Source organism: Psammomys obesus, unplaced genomic scaffold (genome assembly GCF_907164565.1).
Source record: "Psammomys obesus unplaced genomic scaffold, mPsaObe1.curated_primary_1811, whole genome shotgun sequence".
Lineage (NCBI taxonomy): Eukaryota > Metazoa > Chordata > Mammalia > Rodentia > Muridae > Psammomys > Psammomys obesus.
Window position 1 is genome coordinate 4844939 of NW_026596088.1, and position 27077 is coordinate 4872015.

Here is a 27077-nt window from a genome sequence, read left to right on the forward strand (position 1 = left end):
TGCAGGAACACCTCAGCACTGTATAACAGTGGGGTTACAGATGCATATGTAGCATCTACCTCTACTTGGGTTCTAGGGATTCCAACTCAAGTCCTCGGGATCATGGAAGCGTTCAACACACGGAGCTATGTCTCTAGCCTTTGTCTGTGTTTCTTAAATTTCAGGACTTTCAATTCTGTTACAACATTTAGCATATAGGTAGTTTGGGGGTTAGATGGGGAAGTGGGCGGGCGGGCGGTTTTGTGGATGTTGGCTATAGGCTACAAAACCAAACCCTAAAATAATCAAACAAGCGACAGAGTTCAAACAACAGATGAAGCTGGGAAACCGCTCTTAATGGTAAAGGAGAAACACTGATCAGTTGCTAGGAAAGGTGAAGGCCAGCTGAGCTTGATGAGCCCACTAACGTGAGTAACTGAGGTAAGATTTGACAGTTCTGTGTACCACGTCTCTAGTAAATGTGGGACATATTTGCTAAAGATGTAGAGTTAACGTAGCTGGATTGTCTCAAAATAAAAGCGGCAGTATGCTGCATGTAGGCTGGGATGGGCAGGATGCCTCAGCCTCGAGTGTGGGTATAAATAAGTGTGTGCTTGGCATCACGTTAGAGCTGAGCCACCAGAGCAAAGATGACTTGGCTCAAAGGCCATGACTCTGGACAACACTTGCAGCATGTGTATTACTGCTCTCTAAACCTTAGCCTTAGGGGCTTGAAAGATGGCTCAGTGGGGACAAGTGCTTACTGCTCTTGTCCCCTGAGTTTGGTTCCCAACATCCACATCAGGTGGCTCATAACTACCTGTGACTCCAGCTGGTTACAGAGGGCTCCAATGCTCTCTTCTGCCTCCATGGACACACACTTTAAAACAGAAAAAAAGGGACATCACTTAGAATCTTAAATGGTAAATATTGCCCTAACACATTCAAGTGTCTTGACTCAAAACCCTTCAATGCTCACATCCTTTCAATGCTCTCACTGGGTTCCTGAAGCAGTAGTGAAGGAGAGACCCCTCTAGTCTCACAGTACCAGAAGATAGCCTTAAAAAATGTATTGTTTCATCAAGGAATTTAGTATCGACCTAGCAGAATTACAAGAAAATCATATGGTTAGAAAAGCCCAATTTCTCATTGCTGGTATTTAAGCACCAGTCCCCTCCTTTTTAGAAACCCAACTTCTAATCCCTGGAAACCAAAGACCATCCCACCAGCCCCTTCCAAATTATATTTTCAATGTTTAGAATTTTGTCTGTTCTGCTTGACTATACAGGCTTGAAGGATGTTGGAAAAAGATGAAATGAGACACTACTGTCTTAAATAATATACATCTTCAACATGTGAAAAGTTTACTGAAAACTTTTATTGTAATCAAAAAGTGACATAACGGGCTGTAATGAGTTCAGCAAATCATTCTGCTGATATTTTTGAACTGATATCAGCATTTGCCAGGCAATTAAAAAAATTCAAATGTGAAAATTTCACAGTACAGTAAACTCCACCCCAACTAATTAATGGTGGTTAAAAATAATAGGCCCTAGCAAAAACCTCTCATGTTCCATGGTCACAACTCACAATTCTGTACAAAAGTTCGTTATAAAGCTCTGATGTAAAAATGAAATAATCAAGCAGCAAATACTTTTAAGTGCAGCACAGGGTCTTCCTTTCATTATTTACAAGGCTGGAATCTCTTTACATTATAACAGAGTTTAATACAGATGACTTAGTAATTAAGTCAATTAAAACATCCGTCCTTCACACAGTGACAGATTTCGCTTTTTGGTCATCTTTCTCCTTCTCCTTGTCTTTGCTCTTCTTTGCCTTCTTCTTCTTGTGTTTGTGTTTCTGGTTCTTCTCCGGGTCCCCATCCACAGCCGCATGCTTCTTATGCTTCTTGTGCTTTTTATGCTTTTTGTGCTTTTTCTTGTCTTTCTTCTTTTTCTTCTTTTTGCTGTCCTGGCTTCCTGCTGTGCTGGCACTGCTGCTGTGGCTTCGGGTCTGGCTTCCGGAAGGGCTATGACTTCTACTTGGACTAACACTGGGACTGCTTTGACTCTGGCTCCTGTCTGCACCTGGCTGGCTGGCTGTTGCTACATTCAAGCTCTCTTTTGCTTTCTCTGTTGTTTTCTCTTTCAAGTCCTTGGAGACACTGGCGACAGTTTCTTCTTCCTTCACAGATACATTACTTTCACTATCGCTCTCATTATAGTCTGGTTCAAAAGCAGCCTCATCGGTCTCTCTAGTCAGATCAGAGGAAAGCCGAGAAGAATGACTTAACTGAGGTTTTGCCTTGATGGTACTCTTATCAATCTGTCCAGCAACCAGCTCTTTTTCAACAGGAGGTTCTGGTGGGTTAGGTATATACGGCAATTTGCTGCCACTGGACTCTTTGCTGTTCCGAGCCTCAGCAGAATGCTTCTCACGTTCCTTCCCAGATGTTTTATCTACAGACTTTGTCTCCTCACATGGGCGTTTGGTATCATAGGCAGCTTTATGATCATGGGGCTTTTTGTCTTTTGGGGGACTAGAATTGCTTTTTTTGGACTCTGTCCCCTTTTTAGGCAAATCTCTCTCCTCCCTAGGCTTACTTTTCTGTCCAGATGAAGCATCTTTACTTCGAGGAGGAGAGGAATCCTTCCTTCTTGTTACTTCACTTCGCTCCTCTCTTCGTTTGGAACTGGAATACTCTCTGCTTTCATAGTCCACTTTCTTGTCTCTACCAGGAGTGAAGTCTTTATTTGAGGAACCCCGAACAGATTCATGCTTTTCTGTAGTCCTGGTCTCTTTGGAAGACTGAGACAGGTTCTTCAAATTTCCTTGTTCGCTCAGCCGGTCCACGGTGCTGTCCTTCTCTGCCTGGGTGCTGCTCTTTCTCTTGTCAGGATTCTCCTTGTCCAACACAGAGTGATCTCGGTCTTTGGTTCTCCCCTTCTCACTGCATGCAGAGCCCTTTGAGCCTTTGACCTCATGCTGCATTATCTCATGGCTCACCTCCTTGGTAAGCTTCTGAATTTTCTCTGAATGCTCACTTTCTTTCTCAGTGTACTTGACTGTAGCTGACGGCTTAGTAGTAACATTTTTTATAATACTAGATGGTTTCCCTATACTCTGTACAGGTTGTGTGGTTTTAACATCTTCTTCTTCAGATTCAAAGTCATCTTTATCCCATTTGGACTGAGGAACCTGGATCATAATTATAACATCTTCAGCAGGAGCTGTATTATCGTTATTATATTCCTCCATAGTTTTAATGACTGTTCGTTTTGTATCTGTCTTTTCTTCAGACTTCCGCACAGGACTGCCTCCAGTTGAGCTTGTACTAAAACAAATGAATACTTTACATTAATGACAAATTTACTACAAATAAAACATTTAGGATGTCTTTTTAGCTTTAAAAAGTTAAAATTAAGCCAGGTGCGATGGCACACGACTATGATCCCAGCACCCACAGGTATACAGATCTCTTTAAGTTGAGGCCAGCCTGGTCTACAAAGCGAGTCCAGGACAGAGAAACCCTGTCTCAAACAGCCAAAAGTTAAAATTACTCTGCCCTAGGAGGATACTTTTCAAGCTATAAAAACCAATGTGGTTTATTTCTCTGCACACCCGATACAATGCCACAATCAGGATAGTCCATTTCCCATGATCCAAACTCTCAAGAACATAAAAGGTATATATATGGATGGGCAAGCCCAAAGGACATCATTTGTCAAAAATGACACCTGACCCCACTCACTCACCCACCCACCCAATGCCCTGGCCCCATACCTGGTGTAATCCACAAGTGTGGAGCTGGAGCCTTCAGTCCCAGCTACTTTCCGCTTGGCCTTTCCCTTGACTTTTTCCTGTTTAATTTTGCTAGACGTTGACTCCAATTTTTCAGAAGGTTCTTTTGTAGATGATGTATTTTCTGCACTTCCAATTTTTTTTCCAGTTTCTCTGTTGAGTTTGATTTTTTTGGCTGGGGCAGTTGATGATGCATTCTTATCCTTTTCTGGGGTCCTTTCCAGCTTTTCCACATCACCTTCTATTTTACGCTTTGGTGATGGTTTCACTATTTCACTTCCTTCTACTTTAGAGATTTTCATTGAAGATGACTCAAAATCTTTATCTATGTTCTTTTCTTCAGTTTTTCTCTTTCTTTTTTCTCCCTTGCTATCAAGTAGTTTATTTTTCTCAGGCTTCTTGGCCTTTTCATCCTTACTGGTTGGTTTTTCTGACTTGATGTCTTTGGAACAGTCCTTTTTCACCTTTTCCTCCTTGACTGGCTTTGCCTCCTGGTGGTCTTTTGCAGACTTAGAGTGGGCTTTCCTGGGAGTTCCAGTGACCTTGTCATCCTTCTGAGAGGATGATGAAGGTTTTATAGAGTCGGTCTTTGTAGCCTCCTCTTTGGCTTTTTTAAGTGGAGGTTCAGACCGAGGAGATTTTTCACGCTCCCCATCTACCTTTTCTTGGGGTCCTTTAGGTTTTAAAACATTTTCTTTCTTTGCTGTAGCAGACCCGTCACTTTTCCGTTTGGTTTTGTCACCTTTTACTTTTGGTTTATCTTTTTCTCTCTTGTCTTTTTCAGCTACTGATTTGAAAGTGATAGATTCTGCATCCATTGGTTCATCCCTAACAGGTGTGGCATCGTCTCTACTTGGGAGAACAAACAGTGTATCTGTCTTAGTTTCATCCACACCTGATGATTCTCTGGATTTTCTAGAAGTCTCTAACAGCTCTGGGTTCAGGAAGCTCTCAGTCTCTTCCCCCTTTCTTCGTTTCCTGTGCTTCTTATGCTTGTTTCCTTTACTGTCTCCTGGAACGTTCTCACTCTCTTTCTCTTTTGATTTTGTATTATCTTTTGGATTGTGACTGTCTCTGGTTGAAAGTTTTTCTGGATAGTTGCCACCTAGGTTTCTATTTCTATGACTTTGTCCAGCAACATAGTCCTCTCTGCGGCCCCTTGTGAAGGGTGAATTTCTGACATTAAGAGGCAAAAGTCTCTCTGGAGAGAAGTCCTCTCTGTTGGCTGAGGGTCTCGGCTGTGCCCCCACAGCATACCCTTTGTAGTACTTCTCGTACCACTCTCGGTATTTCCTCTCCCATTCCCGGTAGCGTTCTTTCTCAAATGGGTCTCTAAAGTCGACACTCCGCCCATAATAGGCTTTGATGTCATAAGGGGGTGGAACTTCTCTGTATCTATTAAAATACTCACGCTCTGTTTCTCCTTGAGGTACATTGCGTTTTGTGGGAGACTGTCCCCTAAATGCTTGAGGAGATCTTGACCGTGAATGATAGCGTCTATATGGAGGTGACCTTGACCTAGATCGGTGGTATCCATGAGATCTGGACCGTGAACGGTAATTGCGGCTCTTGCCCCTGCCTCTCCTGGGATATGGGGGTGAGCGTGAATAGGAGCGAGAGTGTGAGCGGCTGAAGGACCGAGAGTAAGAGCGTGACCGTGTTGAGCCAGACCTTGACTTTGAATAAGTGTATGAACTTCTTGAATACGATGAACCACTATAGGGAGATTTAGACCTAAAAACAAAAACACAGTTGATGGTTGAGAAATATATACGAAGTGAAAACAGATTCCAGTATTCTTTTCTCACGGTTTTATCTTTCTTTGCATCAAGTTTCATCTTAGATGATTAAAGAGGTAACAGTGACCTCTATTGGAATGGAATAAAGTACACAAATCACTTGTTACAAAACAAAAGCCAAGTCCTGACAATCAGAGTGGAGTGCATTAATGTACCGTGAGTTTTATGAGCTTATTAACATCAAACAAATGCCAACTAAATTTAAATTTCACTTCCTGTCTGATTATTTAGGTAGGAGTCTATTTTTTATCTTACACTAACCAATAGTCTAGCTTTAAAAGGAACCACATTTTAAGTGTAAATCTAAAAAACAAAGTCTTTAAACAAACTTCCAGGGAACTTCTGTACTTCGTTTTTCTTTCTATCAATACATCAACATGTATTCTACCACTGCTTTTTAATCACACAGGTTAATGTTCCAGCAAGAAGCTGTAGCCTTATGGCAAAGGCCCTCAGAATGCTCTCTGGCTAGTCCCCTATATCTTTCCTTCTATAAACATTTCCCATTTCTTTCATCATATTATGAATAACTTGAAGGGACAAGGACAACTTAGTCCCTATAAATGCTAGTTCTACACAATAGAATTTACACTGAGACATTATTTTAACGGACATATTGGGGAATAAGCTACATCTCCTTCATTCTATAAAACTAGACCGAATCAGAAAAATCTCATAAGTGCAATGTTATTTATATCCATAGGTAATCCCTGGATATTCAAAGTCCCATTTGTAATTCTGTTGTGAAGGCTTGCAAAACACTAACCTGGAAAATGAGCGCCTACGCTCCTTTTGAATCTTTTTGTATTCCATCAATTCCTTAGCAAAATCATTTGTAAACTCATCTAGCTTGGACTTTTTCTTTTCCCTAGTAAAATAAAGTTAAAGAGTGAAAGTTAACAAAAACCATTTAAGAAAACTAACAAGACAAATGTAATTAGATCATGAATGAAATGAATGAAATTGCCATTAGTTTTCTACTTTAAAACTATAAATCTAGGTATCCCTGAGGAAGTTGCTTGTATGGTTTTGGTTTAAATTTTAGGTGAATTTTCTTTACTAACTGGAAACACTAGAAAATGTTTCCGAAATACCTACTTAACGTTCTATCAGGAAATGGAAGTGTACGGTAATCTGAGGTCAGGGTACTCACTCTTCCTTTAGCCGCCGCTGCTCTCTATAGAACTCTTCCCTGGACAAAGGAGGTGCTTGCGTTGTAGGGATGGTATTTGAATGAGCAGTCTGCACTCCTGATGACACCCAAGGTGCTGACATATTGGCAGGAGCTGGTGGGAACCCTGGAGGAGGGACACTATATCCTGCAGGTGGAGGCTGGCCAGGAGGAAACTGAGGAGAAAACTGTGGGGGAGGTACACCTGGAGGAAGAGGAAGCGTATGGGGAGGAGGCGGATACAAAGGAGGTGGTGGAACAGGCACAAAGACTGGAGTTGCTGGTAGTGATGGGCCTTGAGTCCTCTGTGAGCGCTCGCTGTGGTGTCGCCCGCGGTTTATACTTCTGGAGAAATAAATTCCAAGGTATTAAACCTTTAAATTAAATTTATCTGAGACAAATGAGGTTGTCTTTTTCTGCTTATAATTATTTACAAAAAATGAAATAGAATCAATACTCTAATACAAATTCAGTTAAGATGTGTTTGCAGACATCAACTCTACAGGCCAGGTATGGTATGATAATAGGTCTACAGCCCCATTTCTCAAGGTTGTCCATCAATCTTGAGTTTGAGACCAGCTTATACCAAGAACATGGCTCAAAACAAAAACCTCTCAATAACTGTATTTCAAAAGCCTGGTTCCTTCACAAGAGCAGCAACTGCTCTTAACCACTGAACTACCCCTCCAGATCAAGAGTCTAATTTTTAAGGCCATTCAGTAATTGATAGGGAACATACTTTGAAGGAAGTGACAGGATGTAACTGTGACCTAGTGCTCCCCCAAATGCCTTTCTAGATCCAAAGTTTACATTAACAAAAGCCACTGTAACTTCCTTTTGGAAGAAGTAGGTGAACACCCAACAAAACAGAATCATACTAATTCCAGTATCTGTAATTAAAAGTCAAGAGTTTAAAAGGTTAAACAGAAGTAATTAAAGTTTCTGAATTCTGTCAAAGAATTTGAGTGTGCTTTTGTTAAACTAATGGTTTTCACACAATGAACAAATGGCATGCAACAGCAAGCAGCAGGAGGTGTTCAGATTTACGCTGCTCAGAACCATGAATTGGCACACATTGCCTTCTTTTAGTGCAATCTAGTAAAAAAAGCAGCTGTCAGAAGATTGGAGCACTAGAAGAACAGTTATAGTCTTATCAAATATGTAAGTCTCTGCACCCTGATTTAAAAAACTACCATCATAGTAAAACCTAAACTTCAAAAGTTAAGACTGTTAGTGAAGAGTAAGAGCCCTGAACAAATCCCCTGGTCTCTTCTTTTAGAAAACAGGAGGTGGGCAAAGACTGGGAGAAAAAGAATGCTTTTTCCCATCTGGAAGCTGAGCTGGCTAACTTTCACAAGCTGCATTCTGCCATGAACCAATACAGAACAAATAATCACTAGAAGGAATACAAAGAACAGAGCCTGAGGGGTTCAAACGATGGCTCAGTGAGTAAGAGTGCTTGTACAAGTGCAAGGAGCTGAGTCCAAACCCCAGCACCACATAGAAAGCTGGTGTGACACACCATGTATGGCGGCACACGCTTGTAGTCCACAGCACACAGGAAGGCAGAGGCAGGTGGATCTCTGTGAATTTGAGGACACCCCAGTCTACAAAGTAAGTCCAGGATAGCCAAGGCTACACAGAGAACCCCTGTTGGGGGAGGGGAGAGCTAGATGTGGCCATGCATGCCTACATTTAATCCTAGTGTTGTAAGGGGCAGAGACAGGAGGACTGCTGGGGTTGACTGCTGGGGTTTGCTGTCTACCAGTCTAGCCGCAGTTTCTCAAAAGAACACAAGGCAGGGAGGGATACAGCAGGGCTCCTAACATCCTCCTTGTGTCTCTGTAAACACGCACTTTCACATACATGTGAGCATACATACCAAAGATGGAGACTTAAAAGTCATCAGGCTAAATGTAATCTATCCTATGTTCCCTGCTTTTATCCCTGCCTCCTTCCCCAGACAGGTCTTGTTATATCATCCCGGCTGGCTTCTAACCCACTATCTTCCTGCCTCAGCCTCCCAAATGCTGGGATTATAGGTGTGGACTACACTTAGCAATCAACAGTTTTTGTAAACATATCTTCAAATGAGACCTTATTCTGCATCTGCTGGGACTGAACCTAGGGCCTTACATAGGCTAGGCAAGTAATTAACCCCCAGTTCCCAGACTTCTTAAAGACAACTGCTGTCGTCAACTTCTGCACCACTCGTATTATTTCTTTGTATATTTCCCAGCGTACTATGGGGTTATTTTACCAGAGTTTTAGCACCCTTACCTATAACAGCTTCTTTCTCCTCTTCTAATCTGCTGAGGTGGAGAAACCAGGTATCCAAGCTTGTTGGAACTGTAAAGGTTTAAAAAGAGCAAACCAGAACTGAATTATTTTCCTTAAGTATAACAGACAACCTATTGGTGCACATATTTCATGGTATCTATTCTAACTTGTTTTAGAACATTTTTCTAATCTTAAACTCTTAAAGCTGTTACAGAAGAGACCTAAGTGAATATTCTATTTACTTAAGATTAACTTTAAGGCCAATGTAGTTTTGACACAGAATAATTTCTGTATTTTCATTAGCACTGTACAAATTACAAACTTACTGTTTAGAAAAGACCCCTTAACTTCACAAGGCTTTATGTAGGCAATTTACACCCTTATGTAGCATACTTTTTGAGTCCAAAAAAAATGAAAAAAATAGAGGCCAAGAAGAAACCTACATGCTCACATACCTGTAACCAGTAAACAGATGGCAACTCAGGTGTGTTTGTGTCTAAATTCAAACTCAGGTCCACCTGTCTCTAAATTTCATTCTCTTTCCTACTGATATATTCTACTAGTCTTTCATCAGTTTATTTTCTCTTCAAGAAATTTGGTTTATCTTTCAAACAAAATGATCAAAGATTTTAGAATATAAGTTTCATAGGACTGTCTTCATAATATTAAAAGAATATTAATTTAAAATACATTTAATTTTATGTATACTGAACATTTTGCCCACATGTATGTGTATCAGGTACATGCAGTGGCTGTGGAGTTTCAAAAGGTTGTGGGGGCTGGGAGCTGAATCTAGGTCCTCTGGAAGATCAAGTACTCTTAATAATCACTGAGCCATCTCTCTAGTTCAAATTTAGTAATTTTAATGCCATAAAGCATTCTACAGACATTAATATTCTTTATGTCAGCCTAATGTGGTGATGCACACCGTTAATCCCAGCACTCAGGAAGGCATAGGCACTTTGAGTTCAAGGCCAGCCTGGTCTACAAAGCTGCCAAAGCAACACAGAGAAATACTGTCTCAAAAAAACAAAAACCAAACCAAAATAAAATAAAATAAAATAAAAAATAAAATAAAATAAAATAAAATAAAATAAAGTAAAATAAAATTCTTTGTGTGTCATCAGGGCAGAAAAATAAAATCTTGTATATTTTAATAACTTAATAAGCCAGGAAAATAACAAAGAAGTCTGTTTGGTGGACATTAATCTTACAATATGTTAATAATTCTAAAATGAATTTTAGTTATCCCTATTATGAGTTCAGCTGTTTAGGAAAATAGAAATCTAGAAATATGGGATCAACTTACTAATTTGAGGTCCTGCCAAGGTCCCTACGTTTTAAAGGCAGAAGGGATGGAGCAGAGTTTGTGTATTTTACTGTTTTGGAAAAGAATTGCAAAGTGACTCTGAACTGGGTTTGACCTTCATAAGCCCACTTAATGTGGATTTCCTTGATATTTATTTGAAAACTTTGTAGACAAACCAGATAGCCTAAAAATAGTGAAAGAATTAAGAAATGGTGTTATAAATATATAAAATGTTGCTAAAAGCCTATTTTAATTTTTTTTTAAAACCACAAAACATAACTTTATGAAGTTAAAATGTACTAAACTTACACGGACTGTACAATATTCTGAAGGACCTCCTGTTGGTGAGTGCTACAAAGCATTTACCTAACGTACCGGGTGACACTAATGATCTCCATATGAGTTCGCCTTTGATAAATTGGGAATCAAAAAATTTCCACCACATATAGTACAGGAGCCAATCAACTATGTTACTAAGGGAAGGTCAGTCAACAGACTATGAGCAAAGCTTTAAGGAGTCAAGAGTGATGGGCTGGAATAAAGCTCCAGGGCAGAATACTTCCCTGGCATGCTGAAGGCCTGGGTTCTATTTCCAGTAACACATACATACCACACATTTTCACTTATATAAATGTTAGTGTCTAGATCTCCCAAGTTTTTCAATCTTCAACCACATTTATTCTTTAAAGAAATAATTCAGCATATAAATTTGAATTTGTGACATATAATTATACTAATCTGGCATATTTAAAGGAGTTTCAATAAAAAGCATTCAGCAAGAGCCTAATTTGTAGTCTCCACTTCTTAGTTCAAAGGCAAGTATCTGAAGGTTATTTCAACAGGTACTTACTGTTCCCAACCTGGCCGACCACCACCTGGACGAGCAGCATTTATTCTTACTGGACCTTAGAGACAAAACATAAACAAAACCATGAACAAGAAATTCAGTGTTAATTATTTCTTAAAGGGAAAAAAAATAGCCAAGCAATGTAATTTTACTTACCAGTTGTAGGGATCAACTGCCCGTGTAATAATGACTGTCCCAACAAAGATGGAGTTCCAAGGACTGGCACTTGGTAACCCTTTAATGACAAAAATGCAGAAACAGTTTTTTAAAGTTTTTGAAAGTCAAAGCAAAAATTAAAAAAACAAAACAAACAACAACAACAACAACAAAAAACTAGATTTCAAAGACAGTAAAATATACCTTTTCTTCCATAAGAGCAGTAATAGCAATTGAGGAGGCTCCCTTTGAATGTTCTGATGTAAGGGCGGCAGCTGGTAATAATTTATTATCAGAATCCCTAAAAAACAATGTAATATAACAAAACATCACCATAGGGAATGATAATGAGTAAAATGACAACATCACTAACACTACTTATCTATACCCTACATTAAAAATCATCATTAATGATGATTTCTGAGGCAAGTGAAAGGAATGGGCCTGTAAAAAAGCTCTTTATACATAATATAAAAGGCTGGGCCAGTGTGATACTTTAGGAGGCACTTCATGCAGGCCTAACCAACCACTGGAATTCCATCCTCAGCTCCTACAAGCTGGCACACAGCTCTACACACGTGGCTGAGGCAGCCACACACCTGCACGCCCACACATACGTATACACTAACAAAGACAGAACTGCCTGAAGAAATACTATATATGATACACAGAAAATAAGTGCAAAAATGTAAAACTTCAAAATAAGAAAGACAAAGAGGTCACTCTTTGTGAATACTACTCTAAGCCAGTGGTTCTTAACCTCCTTAGGCTGTGACCCTGTAATACAGTCAGTTCCTCACACTGTAGTGACCCCCAACCATAAAATTATTTTTTGCTACTTCGTAAATGTAATTTTGCCACTGTTATAAACCATAATATAATTATCTGTCAATGGTCTTAGGCGACCCTTGTGAAAGGGTCAGTTACCCCCAAAGAGGTCTTGACCCACTGCTCTAGAGAATTCTCTGTATTACCATATTTCCTACATGATTAAATAAAGGCTAAGCTATAACAGTGTGATACATAAAGAGGTCACTCTTAAATTTTTCCTTCAGTATGTATGAAACAGGACCCGACACATGTGTTTTAAAAGTTGGTTGATTTTTATGAGATTGCATGTTGGACCAAAGTCCAGTGTTGCTTTTAGGGTCATGTGTCATCACAACTTTTTTTGGTGGGTGGGGTGGGGGTGGGAAGGAGCATCTTTCTAGACAGGGTTTTTCTGTATAGCCCTGGCTGTCCTGGAATTCAGAGATCTTTCTACCTTTACCTCCTGAGTGCCAGGCTACAATTTAGTATTTCAATAAACACAGAAATTAATACTTTAGGGGCTGGAGAGATGTATCAGTAGTTAAAGAGTACCAGTTGCTCTTCTAGAGGACCCAGTTATGATTCTGTGAATCTGTAACAGCTCACAATTGTCTGTAACTACAGTTCTAGGGGATCCACTTCCCCATTTTGCTACTGCAGACAAAGACACACATATTGGCAAACACTCATACATAGAAAACAAAAACTTTAGGGGAAAACAAACAAAAAAACTTTTAAACAGCAGTAATGAGGCAGCCAGAGGGAAATCTCTGTAAATTTAGAGGCCAGCTTCAGTCCACAAAGTAAGATTCTAACTCAAAAATAACTATTATCAAAGAAAAACTACACCACTGATCTCTAATATTTTCAATAAGACTTACCGAAAAGGTCCATCTGCTTTTTCTGAATGGACTGATATAGATACTGTTGCAGTTATATCAGGTACTGGAGCTGGAGCAGAAGATGGATTTCCAGGCACAGAAGGAGCCAAGGAAGACGGATTTGAAGTTAATGAAGATATAGAGGGAGTTGGGTGAGCTGACGAAGATGTCACTGGAATCATCAGAGGATCCTGCTGTCTTGATATGGGAGATCTCATCAGAGGCTGCAGGTTCCGCTGAATGAGCGGCCTTGGTGGTGGTATTGGGGGTGGGGGTGGAGGTAACTGTTTTCGTAGTCTTTTCGTATAACCAGTTTCATTTTTGAAGTTATTAACAGCCTATAGACACCAAACAAAAATGCAGAATATGTAGTATGAGTTAATATTAAACTCATTAAAAATGAGTTCTCTCAGTGAAAACGTAAAGACACTTTTGTGTAAAAATGGTACAAAGACTACCTGTCGTAGAAACTTGTTGGCAATTAGAGCATCAGGAGAAACATCATTTTGATGACACGTTGGACATGTATGTTCATCTGATTCCAGGAGTGCTGTTCTTATACCTATATGTACAACAAGACGTTAAGCATGATGCAGCACTGTAGAAACTTGAATTAAAGACAGCCTATACCTCCAGCGCTAAATCATAAGACTGTCTTAAAAACAAACAAACAGGAAAGCAACTTAGTAGAGAGCATTAAAAAGGTTCTGAACTTCTGGGATGCTTGTGAGCGGCTTTATGGGTATTGGAAAATGAACCCAGGTCCACGGAAACAGCGCACCTAGTGGATGAGCCAATTTCTCCAGCCCCAAAATATGTTTTTTTTTGAGACAAAGTTTCACAATGTAACAGGCTGGTCTTGAACCCACTTGCCTCTGTCTCCCAAGTGCTTGAGTTAAAAGCATGCACTGCTGGGACCTCAAACAAATGTTTAAACAGAAAGTTTAGTATCAAATACTCATCTTTATTTGGCTAGCAATCAAAATATTGTACAAAACAATAGAACTAAGTCTAGAAAAGAGTGACAAACATTTTTACATCTTTAGTTTTTGAAATGACTTAACAAAAATAGGGCATTAAGAAACAAACAAACACTACAGAGGACTGGGGTTCAGTTTCCAGCACTTATATATATGGCAGCTCAGTTATCTCTAACTCAAGTTCCAGTGTATTTATTCCAGGGTATCCTATATCCTCTCCTCTGGCTTTCAAGTCACCAGACACACAGTACACAGACGTACATGCAGGCAAAGCACACCCACAAGTGACACACATAAGCACAAACAAACTTCTCTCTCAGGGTCCTATTAAAAAGTAATGATAAAAGGTCAGGGAAGGACATTAAATTGAAGAGCAGCTTAAACTCAAAAAGTAAATTAACAAACAAAAGCCAAAAAGATCAGTTATTAAAATAACCACTTACCCACCCAAACAATTACAATCCATACTGTTCAATCATCATTATAACTACCACTTCATAATTCAGCAAGTGAATACAAATACTCTCAACTACATATCTTTAAAAGGGTTCCCAATCTCTTACATTCATCACAGTAACTGTTTCCACAGCAGGGAATGACAACGGCATCAGTCATAATGTCTTTGCAGATGAGGCACAAGAGCTCGTCTGGGATAGGATCATCTTCTTCTGAAGACGAAGATGGCTCCTCTGGTAAGAAGGGTGGCTTTTCTTTCTTTCCAATTGCATAGGCCTCTCTGTGAAAGACAAGTTTCAGCACCTTAAGACTGTCAGAATGTAAAGTAGCCATGCTCTATGCTCAGTATACTATAGCGTAACAGGAACACATAACTTCAGTACAATGACAGTAAGTTTAGATAATCATGTCTTCCAAAGTAAGAGGTCAGTTGTATCTATCCTAAACATACACAAAACTGAACTACAAATAATTAAACAAAAGTAAAGAGGCACTTGAAAACTGAACTACAAATAATTAAAAGTAAAGAGGCACTTGAAAAACTAAAAGGACCTTAGAATGCTTAGCTCTAAGAACTAAAGGCCAAAGAGGTAGAATATATTAGGCTACAATAATTTCTATGTTAATGTCAGTCACAGACAGAACCTGAACTTGGAGATTACCCTCAATCACAATTCTCTTTAGCAGGTGTTTAAAAACAAAACAAAACAAAACAAACAAACAAACAAACAAAAAAACCCACCACCAAAGACCAAAAAGTCTCCTCCTATCCCAACATTCTGTCATACCCATGCAGACACCAAATGAATGCCACAGGATGAGAACTGTATTATCTATAACCAGGCCACCAAGCAGACTATGTAACCAATGACCTGCCTGTAACTACTTTAAAAGGTTAATCTAAGTTAATTAAACATGATTAATGATCAGAATGCATTGCATAAACATAAAAGAACACATCGCTACATATTCTGGGTGCTTTTTTTTTTTTTTTTTTTTTTTTTTTTGTAGAAATGGACTTTCCAGGAATGGTGAGAATTAAATACATTTAAAAACACACAGAACTTTATTCTCAGGGCTGCCTCTACTGCTTCCACAAGCCCCCACTTGTCCACACTCAAACAAACTTGTAAACCATAGGAGCTCTCAGAGAAAACCTTTGTTTCATTTAGGAACAGGATGTGCTCATCTCAGTGCTGAAATGAAAGTCTCAGCTGAATGGAGACAGGTACCTTAGGTGTGTTATTTGTGTTGCAGCTGCTCCATAGACATCACCACGATTCCACAAATAAGTATCAATTTGCTTATGCCCCATTGTTCCCAATTTGTGAAAGAGGAGTCTCCCACTGCCCAAGAGAAAAGAAAAAAAAGGAAAAAACAAAAAAGGGGAGGGGAAGAAAACAGAGGATAGAAAAAGAAACAGAAGAAGAGTCTGAGTTGCTTATCAGTGGTGTTAGTGGAGAGGGTGAATGTTTCATTTAAAGTAATTGGGCTCCCATCTCTCCCCAGTATGGGCTGTGTGTCTGACACAATGGGCTTTTCTCCCCCAAGGACTCAAAAGCAATGAATTATTAATTAGGGTTCACAGGTGATGTTAACTTTTCCAACACAAACTTCTACTCATTAAGAACTTTTACATAATATAGATGAAGCAGTCTGCTCTTAAAATTGACTGCAAAAATCAATTTAAATTCCAATTTAAAATTGTTCCATAGCATTTATGAAATGTCTCTGAGTTTGATAGATACAGCGTAACGACAGACTGCTTTAAGATGAACCACAAAAAGCTCAGGATGGTGGCTGATGAAAGTAGAGGTGTGAAGCACAACATGCGAGCAGGGCTGGAGTGGAGGGAGCAAGAATTTGCAAACCAGCGGGATACTAAAGTGCACATCCCTAAACGCTACATCTTTTCACTATCAACCCCTCCTGCTCACCACAATACACTTCAGCATTCCTGTGCAAACCCGGGAAAACTGACCTGTCACTGAGAACATGGACACCCACCTCTAAACTGATACTAAATTTATGTACTAAAATCAACTTTGTAATCTGGAAGGCTAGTTTAAAAATACAGAATCTGGATCTTATCAGTTTCTAAATAAAAACTGGAGGTTCATGGTAGAGAACCTAAAATCACAGCCTAAAGGACCACTTGCAACATACCTCATGTGTTCAAACTGTAGAAGACAGTTGTACTGATCTCTACACATGTACAATGACACGCAAGTACAAACACACAACTACTAATAAAGAAAAAAAAAACTAGCTTAAAAGTAAAAGCTGAAAGCATATTAAAAATAAGCACTGGGGGGCTGGAGAGATGGTTAAGAGCAGTGGTTAAGAGCACTGTCTGTTCTTCCAAATGGACCCGGGTTCAATTACCAGCACCCACATGGCTGCTCATAACTGTCTGTACCACCAACTCCAAGGGATCTGACACCTTCACACAAAATAAATTAAAAAAAAAAAAAAAAAAAGCACTGAAGAAAGGTATAGTGGCACATATCTGTAACACCACCAATAGGAAGGAAGGCTGAGGCAGGATGAGCACAAGTTTGAGATTACCTTGAACTACAAAGTCTTGTCTCAAAAAAACAAACCAACAAAAACACACACACAAAAAAGCATTAACACATATCCTAGAGCTGGACTGAACCAAATAAGGCTTGTAAAACAAGCCCAACTTTAGACTTAAGATGATATAACTAAACCTAACCAAGAGTCCTCAGTATTTTATTTATGCTTGGCATTTAGATTTGCCTTGGTATCTTGTTGTACTTTTAAACGTTTGTTTCTCAAAATGACTACATCTGTTTTATTCACTTAGGAAATGGAAACAGCATATGTAAGATAATGTGGGAGCATGTATGTGAATGAGGAAGAAAGAAATGACAGAAAGAAAAAAAATTAGAAGACTACAAGGGAAGTGGCACTCACTAATGGCAAAAATCCCCAAGTTCATTTGAAATATGCATAAATGGAGCAGACTGCAGCCTCTCAGAATTAACACAGAAATGTAACGTGTAAATGAACAATTTTGGAATGGAAGCTTCCCAAGGAATCCAAGTAGCCAAGTTACAAGCCCAAGTTACACTATACCCTGGGACTGCCTAGTCCCCACAGGTCATACCTAAGCTGCATACTTACGCATCTATAGTCGGTATTGCATATTTTCCAGTGTTTGTAAGCATTGCACCTTTCATATTAGGGTCTTTTACTTCCATCATGAAACTTCTAGGAATTCCAGTGCTCTTTTTGATCCTAGGACCAGATTCAAAGTTCTTATCCTATTTGGAGGAAGGGAGAAGAGAGGAAAACAAAAATCATAATCTTTAGTAACGTCTGCTCACCTCATGCAGTGCTTCTCACTGACTTTCCTTGTGGTCCTTCCCACACAGGAACTCACTTAGTTCTCAGAAGCTGCCATGTGAGCTAAGTACTAATTACCTCTACTTCAGAGAAAACATGACAAGGAACATGCTCTATTCAATAAGACAGCCAAGACTCGGGGCCTGGCACCCTAAGCTTGACAGGTTGTGCTCACCTGCCATTTCAATGGAGACTTTTACCATGGCAAGTATGGTTAAGAAATAATTCTAAGAAAAACTAGATTTATCAGTTTCTACATGGAACTTACCCCGTTTGTTGGGCAATTCTTAATATAATGACCAGGTTTACCACAACGAAAACAGGTATAAGACGGAGGTGGTGGACCTAGAGGCTTCTTCATGTAACTGGAAAAAAAAAAAAAAAAAAAGAATTCATATGTACTTTGAGACTTAAGAAAAATAATGCTTCTGATTGTGGGGGCAAACATACCCCAAAGTTCTAATTAGCATAAAATATTTATGAACTTACTTAATTGGGTCGTATTCATGGCCAGATTGCGACATCATTGCTTTAATTTTGTCTTCCTCAGAAGCATTGGCTTCAGCCAGATTGGCAGTCTGTTTAACAGGTAATTATTTAACACACACATTAGAAACACATAAGGACCACACAGCAAAGACAACACATTCATCCCACACAGAACAGCATCTAAATAAGCTATACTTAACAGTAGCTGCTTACATGTACAACTGGAGAAAGCACCGGGAATTCTTACATGACTATGTCTAAGAGAGCTTGGGAGGCTGAAGAAGTCTTTCTGGAGCAACTCAAACCTTAGACCTTGTCTGTACCTTACATTAACATCTGTACACATGATTGTTCTGAGTTAAAGGCCAGGTGAGATTAAGTTAAAAGAGAAACACTTGAGGTTGTCAAATCTTAAAAACATTTCAAGTGTCACAACTTTGAGATTGTAATTTACACGTAGAACTTGGACGGTAGGGATGGGGAAAATGACTTAGTGATACTACACATGACAAGTCAGAAGACTTTTTTGCTTAGTGGTGTCAGTTTCTACATTAAGTTCCAAGGTAGGCATTAAATATTCAAAAATTTAAACTCCAGTTAAATTTTATGAACTTTTATCTTTAATAAATATAATAGTCTAGATATAAACAGGGTCTAAGGGAGTGATTTTCTAAAACCTGTATCTTCAAGCATCTACCACTCACACCAGCCACTCACTGGGTTTTATCTTTACATTCATCCACAAAACAAGCAACCAGTTTTAACACTTTATTGTAATTTTATATACAAAAAAAATGCTTAACAAGTAACAGAGCTTGGAACAACAGTAACATTTACAGAAAACTGATTACAGATGTTTAACAACTAATTTGTTTGAACCCAAACATTATTTTACAAATAGATTAAAAAAAAAAATCCCCAAACCTCCAAAACTTCCCCACTCCTTCCATCAAAGTAACAATGGTAGAATTAGACCAGAACTCAAATTCGGTCCTTACAGTAAATAAGAATAAACAGTATATACTATAAGCTGCCAAAGATATGAACTCTGCACTAAACCACTTTAAATTAGAAAAATGAGAATAGGATGGTTCATCCACTTTGTTTAGGATCATTAATTTTAGTGTTTAGTTTTCTTAGGACTAGAGCTTAAGCAGCCATTAATTTGTTAAAAGGACATCTTTTAAGGATACATATCTTAGGAAAAAGGACACAACCCACAACAAAGTGAAGGACAAGATAGGGACAGCACTAATGGATAACCCTTTTCGTTTTCACTTAAGATATAGGATGGAAGATTAGACTTTACATTTCTGACAGCAGGGAAAAAAAAAAGACTTTTGGGAAGCTGAACAGCTTTCTTCTAAGCCCTCATGTCTATTACCTGTTCTGTTCTTTTAAAGACACAATCTGCAATCTAAAATATATTGCCTAAGGAAAAAAATCCATCACTAGTGCTTTCCCAAACAGAAGATACACATTGTTGAGAATAAATGCAAACAACCTTGTCAAACAACATGGTGTATACAGTGAAATTTCAGGAGGTAACAATTTGGCCCTCTGCCAAACATACACACTCATATTCCTGCGAACAGCTTCATAAGGATACACTTACACAATTCACGTAGTCTGTGTTCAAACAAATTAGGTTGTTTAAATTTTTTCTAATGCGGACAGACTACAAGTCTAATGCATAAGGAAACAACTGTACCACATTTAAAATATTGACCTTGGTGGGATCAATTCAAAATTTCAAGAATTAACCACACAATTGTCCATGTAAGGAAATCTTCTGTTTTGGCTATTTTAAAAGAAGTCCACATAATTCACAGCCAAAACCAGGGAATTCCTCCAGAATTGTGTTAGTTTCCAGTGTCTAATTAAACAAAATGGTGTAAGGGGAAAAAAACAGTTAGGTGCAGCTTCCTGTGTTTCTTCAGTCTTGAAGAGGCACACTATGCGGGGCTGACCAAGTTATTCCCTATCTTCTCAGGTCGGCAGCTACTCTTTACATGGCAGCCAGAGTATGTACAAGGCATTCACAGAACACATCCTTCCCCACCCCGTCTTAAAACAATACTGTTTCACATCTTTAAAATGTTAGAACATATATTTTCAAGAATATACATATACCTTTGTAAGCTGGGCCAGAGAAATAGATGCAGAAGAGTCATCAATCTGTTCACAAAAAATTAAACACACATTCAAGTTCCACACTGAAAACAGCTCAAAGTGATTATTTAGCCCCTAAAGTCATTTAATGTCAAATATTGGGCATTTTCTTACTTTTCTAAAGAATGTTATATTTGTTTGAAGCCTGAAAATATGCTCAAGCTATTCTATCTTTTGTTTACATTACATTTTAAAGGCTGTGATGTACAGGAAGACTTAATACAGTGAAAAAAATCAGAGGGTAAAAATGTGGTGACTGAATACTAACAACGTGAGTCCCGTGTCTCTCCATGATCTCTAAATTTAATAATGTTCACAACAATGTACCCTGCAAGAGGGAATTTTTAAAAAATCTAATTTCCCCAATACTACTGGGGAAAAAAATTTTAAAAACAAGCAGCTCTTTAGGGCTCAGATAATTGCAGTACGCAGAACAGTTCCCAGGTAATTCCTACTGTTTTCCTTTTTGACTACCAACTACTCAGTCTGTTTATCCTCCTGTCTAAAAGTAACAATAATTCCTTGTTAAGAAACCACAGGTTTCTTTATCAAGGCAAAGACTGCTAAGCCAACTCCACCACCAAATCAGAAGAAAATTAAAAAACAAAGAAAGAAAACAAAAAAGGTAACCTGGGAAACGATCAAAGAGCTGTCACACACATGATGGATTTTAGTATCTGGATAAAAGTCAATTTAACCAACAGGGCAAGAATATATTAAGGTCATAAGAGGGCTTTTAAAATTAGTTTAAGATGTTAACATTTTTTAAGTTCTTTCAATTGATCCCATTAAATAATTTCATTTTTTTTTTAAAGGTGCTTATCTGCATGCACACAAAGGCATTTTTAGTAATTAACTTCTGGACAAGATTTCCCTAAAGCTCCTTATTTAGTCTCCTACTCAATGTTATACGCTTCTCGTATGTTAGTGGTAAAAATTCTCTGGAATGGACAGACTTCAGGAGGATGTCTGGCTCAAAAGAAAAGGTCTTCAAATAATATACTCCTAAAAGTACCAAAAACACAAAAACTGAAATGCAGCAAGATTCAATATGAAGTTTGTTCACTATAGAACAAACTTGATAAACACAAACATTGGCTAAATTTAAGATACAACTTAGCTAGCCATGGTGGTACCTGCCTATGAAGCTGAGACAGGAGGATCACAAGTTCCAGACCTGGGCTACACAGTGGGTTTGAGGTCAGCATGATCTATATTGTAAGACTGTTTCATAAGAATAAATCTTAGAAATGTCTTGGGTTTAGTCTGATGGGTATTATTACTGGGATGTTTATTTAGACAAATAGTTCTTTGTTCCACACTTAAGGACTGCGTAGAGCTCACTCTGTACTTAGATCACATTTCTAATGCATAAGCAAGAGCTCTCTTGCTTACTCTTAGAAATTTTTTATTTAAGACTAATTTTCAGAAGCAGAAATTAGGAAAAAATACACTCTTATCTACAAGAAAGTGTAAACTACTCAAGCTTATTTTTAAAAGGATATTTTTAAATCACCATAAATTACTCTAATATAGGTGACAAAGGTCTGAATAAATAGTTGATAACCAAAGCAAATCCACTCTGTAACAAAACACTAATGCTGTCACCTTTTCTAATTCTTTCCCTGTTGCTTTCTTCCATTTCTATCATGGACTTCTTGAGTTCAAAGTGGTTTCCCACACAAACTGCATCTTAATTATGGTTTTTCCCACCAAATAATCTTGATACTATCTAAAGACCTTACAATCTAAGACAGCAAATGTACCAAAAATTTAGAAAGGCACCAGTTTTATACATGGGCATTAAGAGATGAGGAAAAAATGTTCACAAAGAATGGCTGAAAAATGGTTACAAATTTATAGTTCCTAACACATCAATAAAAAGTGACTTCTCAGTAAAACAGTTAAATCTGCCTTACTTAGGTTGTCTTCAAAAAAATGATGTGTACTATAGATATCACTAAGATTAGACCTCCTTTGTATTACAGCCTTGTTTCTGGGAACAAGGACCTAAAATCTTCTTAGGCCAATTACATTTGAATGAAACTAAATCCTACAATGTAATCCCAATGTTTAGTTAGGAAAAACATCTAGCTTAGAAATACCAGACCAACATGGAAGGATGACTAAGAAGGATTAGGGGAATAACAGTCATTTTTGATCAGACTTGGCTTACATTACCAAAAAATGTACAGGGCATGTGGTGATCCACGAGTACTGTACCAGCGTGTAAGGGTCTGAGGCACAAGGACTGCTGTGAGTTCAAGGCTGATCTGGGCTACATATCAAGTACCAGACCAGCTAGAGTTGTTACACAGCAAGACCTTGATGTCTTAAAAAAAAACAACAAAAAACAAAAAACAAACAAAAAGAAAAACAAAAAAACCCCCAAGAGCTCAGGGGCAGCCTCCTCCCACACAGCGGCTAACCTGAGCTATAAGATCCTGTCTCAACACAAAATCAAAGTATATACATACTTTTCCTAATCAGAATTTTAAAATTTTGCCCAGGATTTCTATTTTGCTTGTTAATGTGTATAGTTAAACCATCCTTATCCCTAAGTTTTAAGTACTAATTAGTCAATGAACATGTTTCAGTGATACTAAATGTCAACAAAGCACCCAAGCAAAAAGATAGAGACCACAGATTATGTCATGTCTCCATCTCACTTAATTCTACCTAAAAATTAAAACTGTTTAAAGCACTAAAAGGAAAAGAGAACTTTGAATAAGCTTACAGTAAACTTCTTATAAATGTAATACAGACATGCCAGGGAACACACAAGGCTAAAAGAATGTTAACTTTATTTATGAACATGTGATTTGTGTTTATACACATGCTAATAAACAAAAAGAAATTGTTTTCAAGAAATAAAACTTCATCTGAATTTAAGTACTATATAAAAAATAGTTTATACAAATGTGTTACATTTACTACTACAGTTACCGGGACAGTTTTTCTAATTTGTGCTAGCATTTGGATACATAAAACTCAGTTTTAAACCAATCACCAGCAAAACAGAAACTTGGACAGTTTTTACAGCATTATGCTTTTTAAAAAACATAAAAACCCCAAAAATAAAAACCACCTCTCCACCCCCCAAAAAAACCTCATTTATCCAAAAGTGGGGGAAAGCCCCCAAACACTGACTTTTTATCTTTGAATCACTGCATTTCGACAGGAACTAAAGGCCATTTACTTTAGAGAACAAATTCAAGGTTGAGATATTCTACTTAGCATATTTATGATCCAATGATCCAAGGTTAGTGAAATGCCTCATACACAAGTATCAGTAGTATTTAAAAAGAGTAAAATGCAATATCAAGCAATACCTCTGATTTCTAAATGAAAATTTCAAATACCATGTTTTTGTGTACAAGTATTAAGCCTGAGCAGTAAAATGTTAGAGAACCCTCAAGTTTACAGAACCCAATTAAGACAGCCCTGTGTCCTGCAGCACCTGTCCCACAATTTAGAAGTGATGCTTTTACTTAAAAGCTCAAAGTCCAAATAGTGTCACTCTATGGGTTAATCTGTAGTTATAAAAAGATGTCACCCCAGTTAATGGGGTTGTTTTTGATAAGATATGGCTTTCAGTATAACTAATACAGCATTTCAGCATCTTATGAAAAGAGGAAACATTCTAATTTGAACAGACTAGCTTGTGTATGAACTATATATAACCCATCAGAATCACTGGCATGTTTGTTCACTCTTGGTGGTGGAGACGCAATTTCAGTCTGTACTGAATAGTACAAGGGTGCACAAAGAACAGGAGCTCACAGGTGCAGATAGAGCAAGACTGACTGCTAAAGCTGTGCCAGAAGTCTTTCAAAAGCTCTTCTAGGATGTGTCTGAACTTGAAGAAAGGATCAAATAATAATGTAAGGTCTGCATGTTGCTAATCCATTTCTGAAAGCCATCAATCAGGCAGGAAAAAAAAAAAAAACAAAACTAGTAAACTAAGTGAAGCAACGTGAAAATGGCAAAATATACACTCCAAACAATTTTTTATTGCAAGAAACAAAAAGCACAAAACAGCCTGTACATACATACAAAATACTAACTATAGACAGACAGATGCAGAACATGTTGTCATGTTCTTCAGTGTTAAACCTACACCATCTAAAAAGGATCATACATTACTGTACAACACAGTGTCATACAGGGAGAGTGCTGTCATATTTAATATGAAACAGTGAAGGGTACAAATTACCCATTTCTACAGAGTAACTGCAAATTATGCCACATATATATCCATATTCAACTGAACTGTCATCAAAATACAATTTTTGTTACAGTGTGTGCTATGGTCAGTGGGTATTCTAAGTGATTTACTTCACTGAAACATTATAAAGGTAAAAGCAATTGTGTAGAAAAAGGGTGATTGTGTTTTTACATACTGCTTTTGTAGTTCCCATCACTGGTTCAGTTCGACTTCTAAAAAATAAAATAGAAACAAAAACTATCATTAGCTCTTTATGAATTTCATGTATATATGTACAGGTGTGTGTATAGTCTCATTTAGCCTAAGCCAGCCTTGAACTCACTATACAGCCAAGGCCAGACCTCTTCCTCATCAAGTGTTGGAATAATACATGTGCTCCACCATGTATGACTGTTAATAAATCTTAATATATTATCTCTCATCTTTAGGAATATAATCTTCTTTTGATACAAAGCTTTAATATAATCAATTTCTGATATATTAAATAAGTAGCTTTGATTACTATTTGCTACTTCCAAATGATTTAAGACAGTCATAGTTTCTAAAAAAGAATCTATATTGATTTCTCAGAGACTTATTACTTATGACATTATTTCTGAAAGCTACTGTATTTATAAACTTTGTGGTTTAGTTACAATGAGCTGAAAAAGCAGCCGTTCCTTTTCTGGTAAAGCTAGATATAAATTTCTACATACCCAGATTCTTAAGCAGACCACTGCTGGTACACTTATGACAGATTGCAGTGCTCAAAAACTAGCTTTCAAATTTAGATAGAGGGTGATTATTTTAATTTAAAAAATATTTTAAAGATAGATGGTGGTGGCATACTCCTTTAATTCCAGCACTCAGAAAGCAGAGGCAGGCAGATCTCTGAGTACCAGCCCAGCCTGGTCTACAGAGTGAGTTCTAGGACAGCTAGGGCTAATCCAGACAGACTGTGTCTCAAAACCCAAACAAGCATTTCCTAACAATAACCAAGAACTGAACAAAATTTAAAGACTCTGAAAAATATAACATAATCTGAAATTATTTTAAAATCCATTTCATGCTTATGTATAACTGGATAAATTGTTGCTGGAACATATAAACAAACCCAAAATTTCTTTAATTTAGATAGGCTAGAACCGAGGTCCTAAGTATAGTCTTTTAAATGGCTAGAGTTTACTGTAGAGGAATACTAGTCAGCATCTAAAAGGAATGTTTAAGTTCTATGATTTTGAACTACTAACAAAAATAATTTGTGAACTTTCTAGAATTTGTTCAAACTGAGAAGCATTTTATGAGGTAAACATAGTCAACAGAAATTCTACATAAAAGCTAGGCGTGGTAGGTAAACACCTTTAATCCCTCTACTTAGGGATTAAAGGTGGCAGAGGCATGAATATCTCTAAGTTTGGGGCCAACCTGGTCTACAAAGCCAGGATAGCCAAGGCTACAGAGAAACCCTGTCTCAAAACAACGAAACCAAAACAAAAAAAATCTACATAAAAATTAATAATTTTGTATAAAGCAACTTAAGATGGCATGGACTTCAAATATTCTTTTTCTCAAGCTTCTGAATATTAAAAAAATTCCAGAGATAAAATATTTGATACTTATATTACTTTTTGTTTCTTTTGGGTTTTTTGTTGTTTTTTGAGACAAAGTCTTTGTATAGCCCTGGGTGTCACAGTACTTGCTATGTAGACCAGGCTTGTTATGTAGATCTGCTTGCTTCTGCCTTGTGAGTGCTGGGATTAAAGGCATGTGCCACCACAACCTGCTTGATACATGCTTTTCAAAAAGATATGGTAAGTTTAACTTCATGCTAAAACAGAAAACAATGCTACCTTATTCATGAAGTAGAGTTCTGCTATAAATAGAAAACTTCTGAGATTACTATGCCCTGTGGTGAATACCTGTAATTTCATCTACTCAGGGGGCTGAGGCAGCAGGGTATGAAGTTAAAGGCCATTAGGTCTACAGAGTCAAATCTACCACAAGCTTGAACAACTTAACAGGACCCTGTTTTGAAATACTAAAAAGAAGGAGTTTATAGATGTGGTTCAGTGGTAGAATGCTTGTTTAACATGAGCAAGGGACTAGGCTTAATCCTCAGGTTTAAAGAAATTATGATCCTGTTACTCTGTACTTATTGCAGACACAGAGTAGGTGGATAAAGTTTCTGAAAAGTGTGCCAGTTGCACTCATAACCCTGCTTTAGAGGAACCCTGAGATAAGAAATAATAATTTATTCAAAGTCACACTAGTATTAGGCAGTGAATGTAGTCAAATATGAGCCTGACTCATTTTACACTCAAGAATCTTATATACATTGTGGCCTTTGAACCAAAGCCTCTCTTACTGA

At 37.9% G+C, this 27077-nt stretch overlaps 1 protein-coding gene across 2 annotated transcripts in view; it reads right to left on the reverse strand.

Moving 5' to 3' along the window:
* Nucleotides 1-1335: 1335 nt before the first annotated feature.
* Nucleotides 1336-27077, reverse strand: part of Rbbp6 (RB binding protein 6, ubiquitin ligase) — a 31883-nt gene continuing 6141 nt past the window's right edge. Inside the window, exons 3-18 of one of the 2 annotated variants that reach the window (XM_055627334.1) lie at nucleotides 24906-24942; nucleotides 20464-20508; nucleotides 18331-18419; nucleotides 18110-18206; nucleotides 17620-17759; nucleotides 14577-14749; nucleotides 13492-13595; nucleotides 13034-13371; nucleotides 11547-11643; nucleotides 11343-11421; nucleotides 11190-11244; nucleotides 9031-9099; nucleotides 6733-7095; nucleotides 6346-6447; nucleotides 3763-5514; nucleotides 1336-3313 (exon numbers count right to left, since the gene is read on the reverse strand). In XM_055627334.1, the coding sequence (XP_055483309.1) occupies nucleotides 1750-3313; nucleotides 3763-5514; nucleotides 6346-6447; nucleotides 6733-7095; nucleotides 9031-9099; nucleotides 11190-11244; nucleotides 11343-11421; nucleotides 11547-11643; nucleotides 13034-13371; nucleotides 13492-13595; nucleotides 14577-14749; nucleotides 17620-17759; nucleotides 18110-18206; nucleotides 18331-18419; nucleotides 20464-20508; nucleotides 24906-24942 (5104 nt within the window). In that variant the 3' untranslated portion in view covers nucleotides 1336-1749. The remainder of the gene's footprint in view (nucleotides 3314-3762; nucleotides 5515-6345; nucleotides 6448-6732; nucleotides 7096-9030; nucleotides 9100-11189; nucleotides 11245-11342; nucleotides 11422-11546; nucleotides 11644-13033; nucleotides 13372-13491; nucleotides 13596-14576; nucleotides 14750-17619; nucleotides 17760-18109; nucleotides 18207-18330; nucleotides 18420-20463; nucleotides 20509-24905; nucleotides 24943-27077) is intronic. The other variant, XM_055627335.1, reaches the window with a different exon arrangement.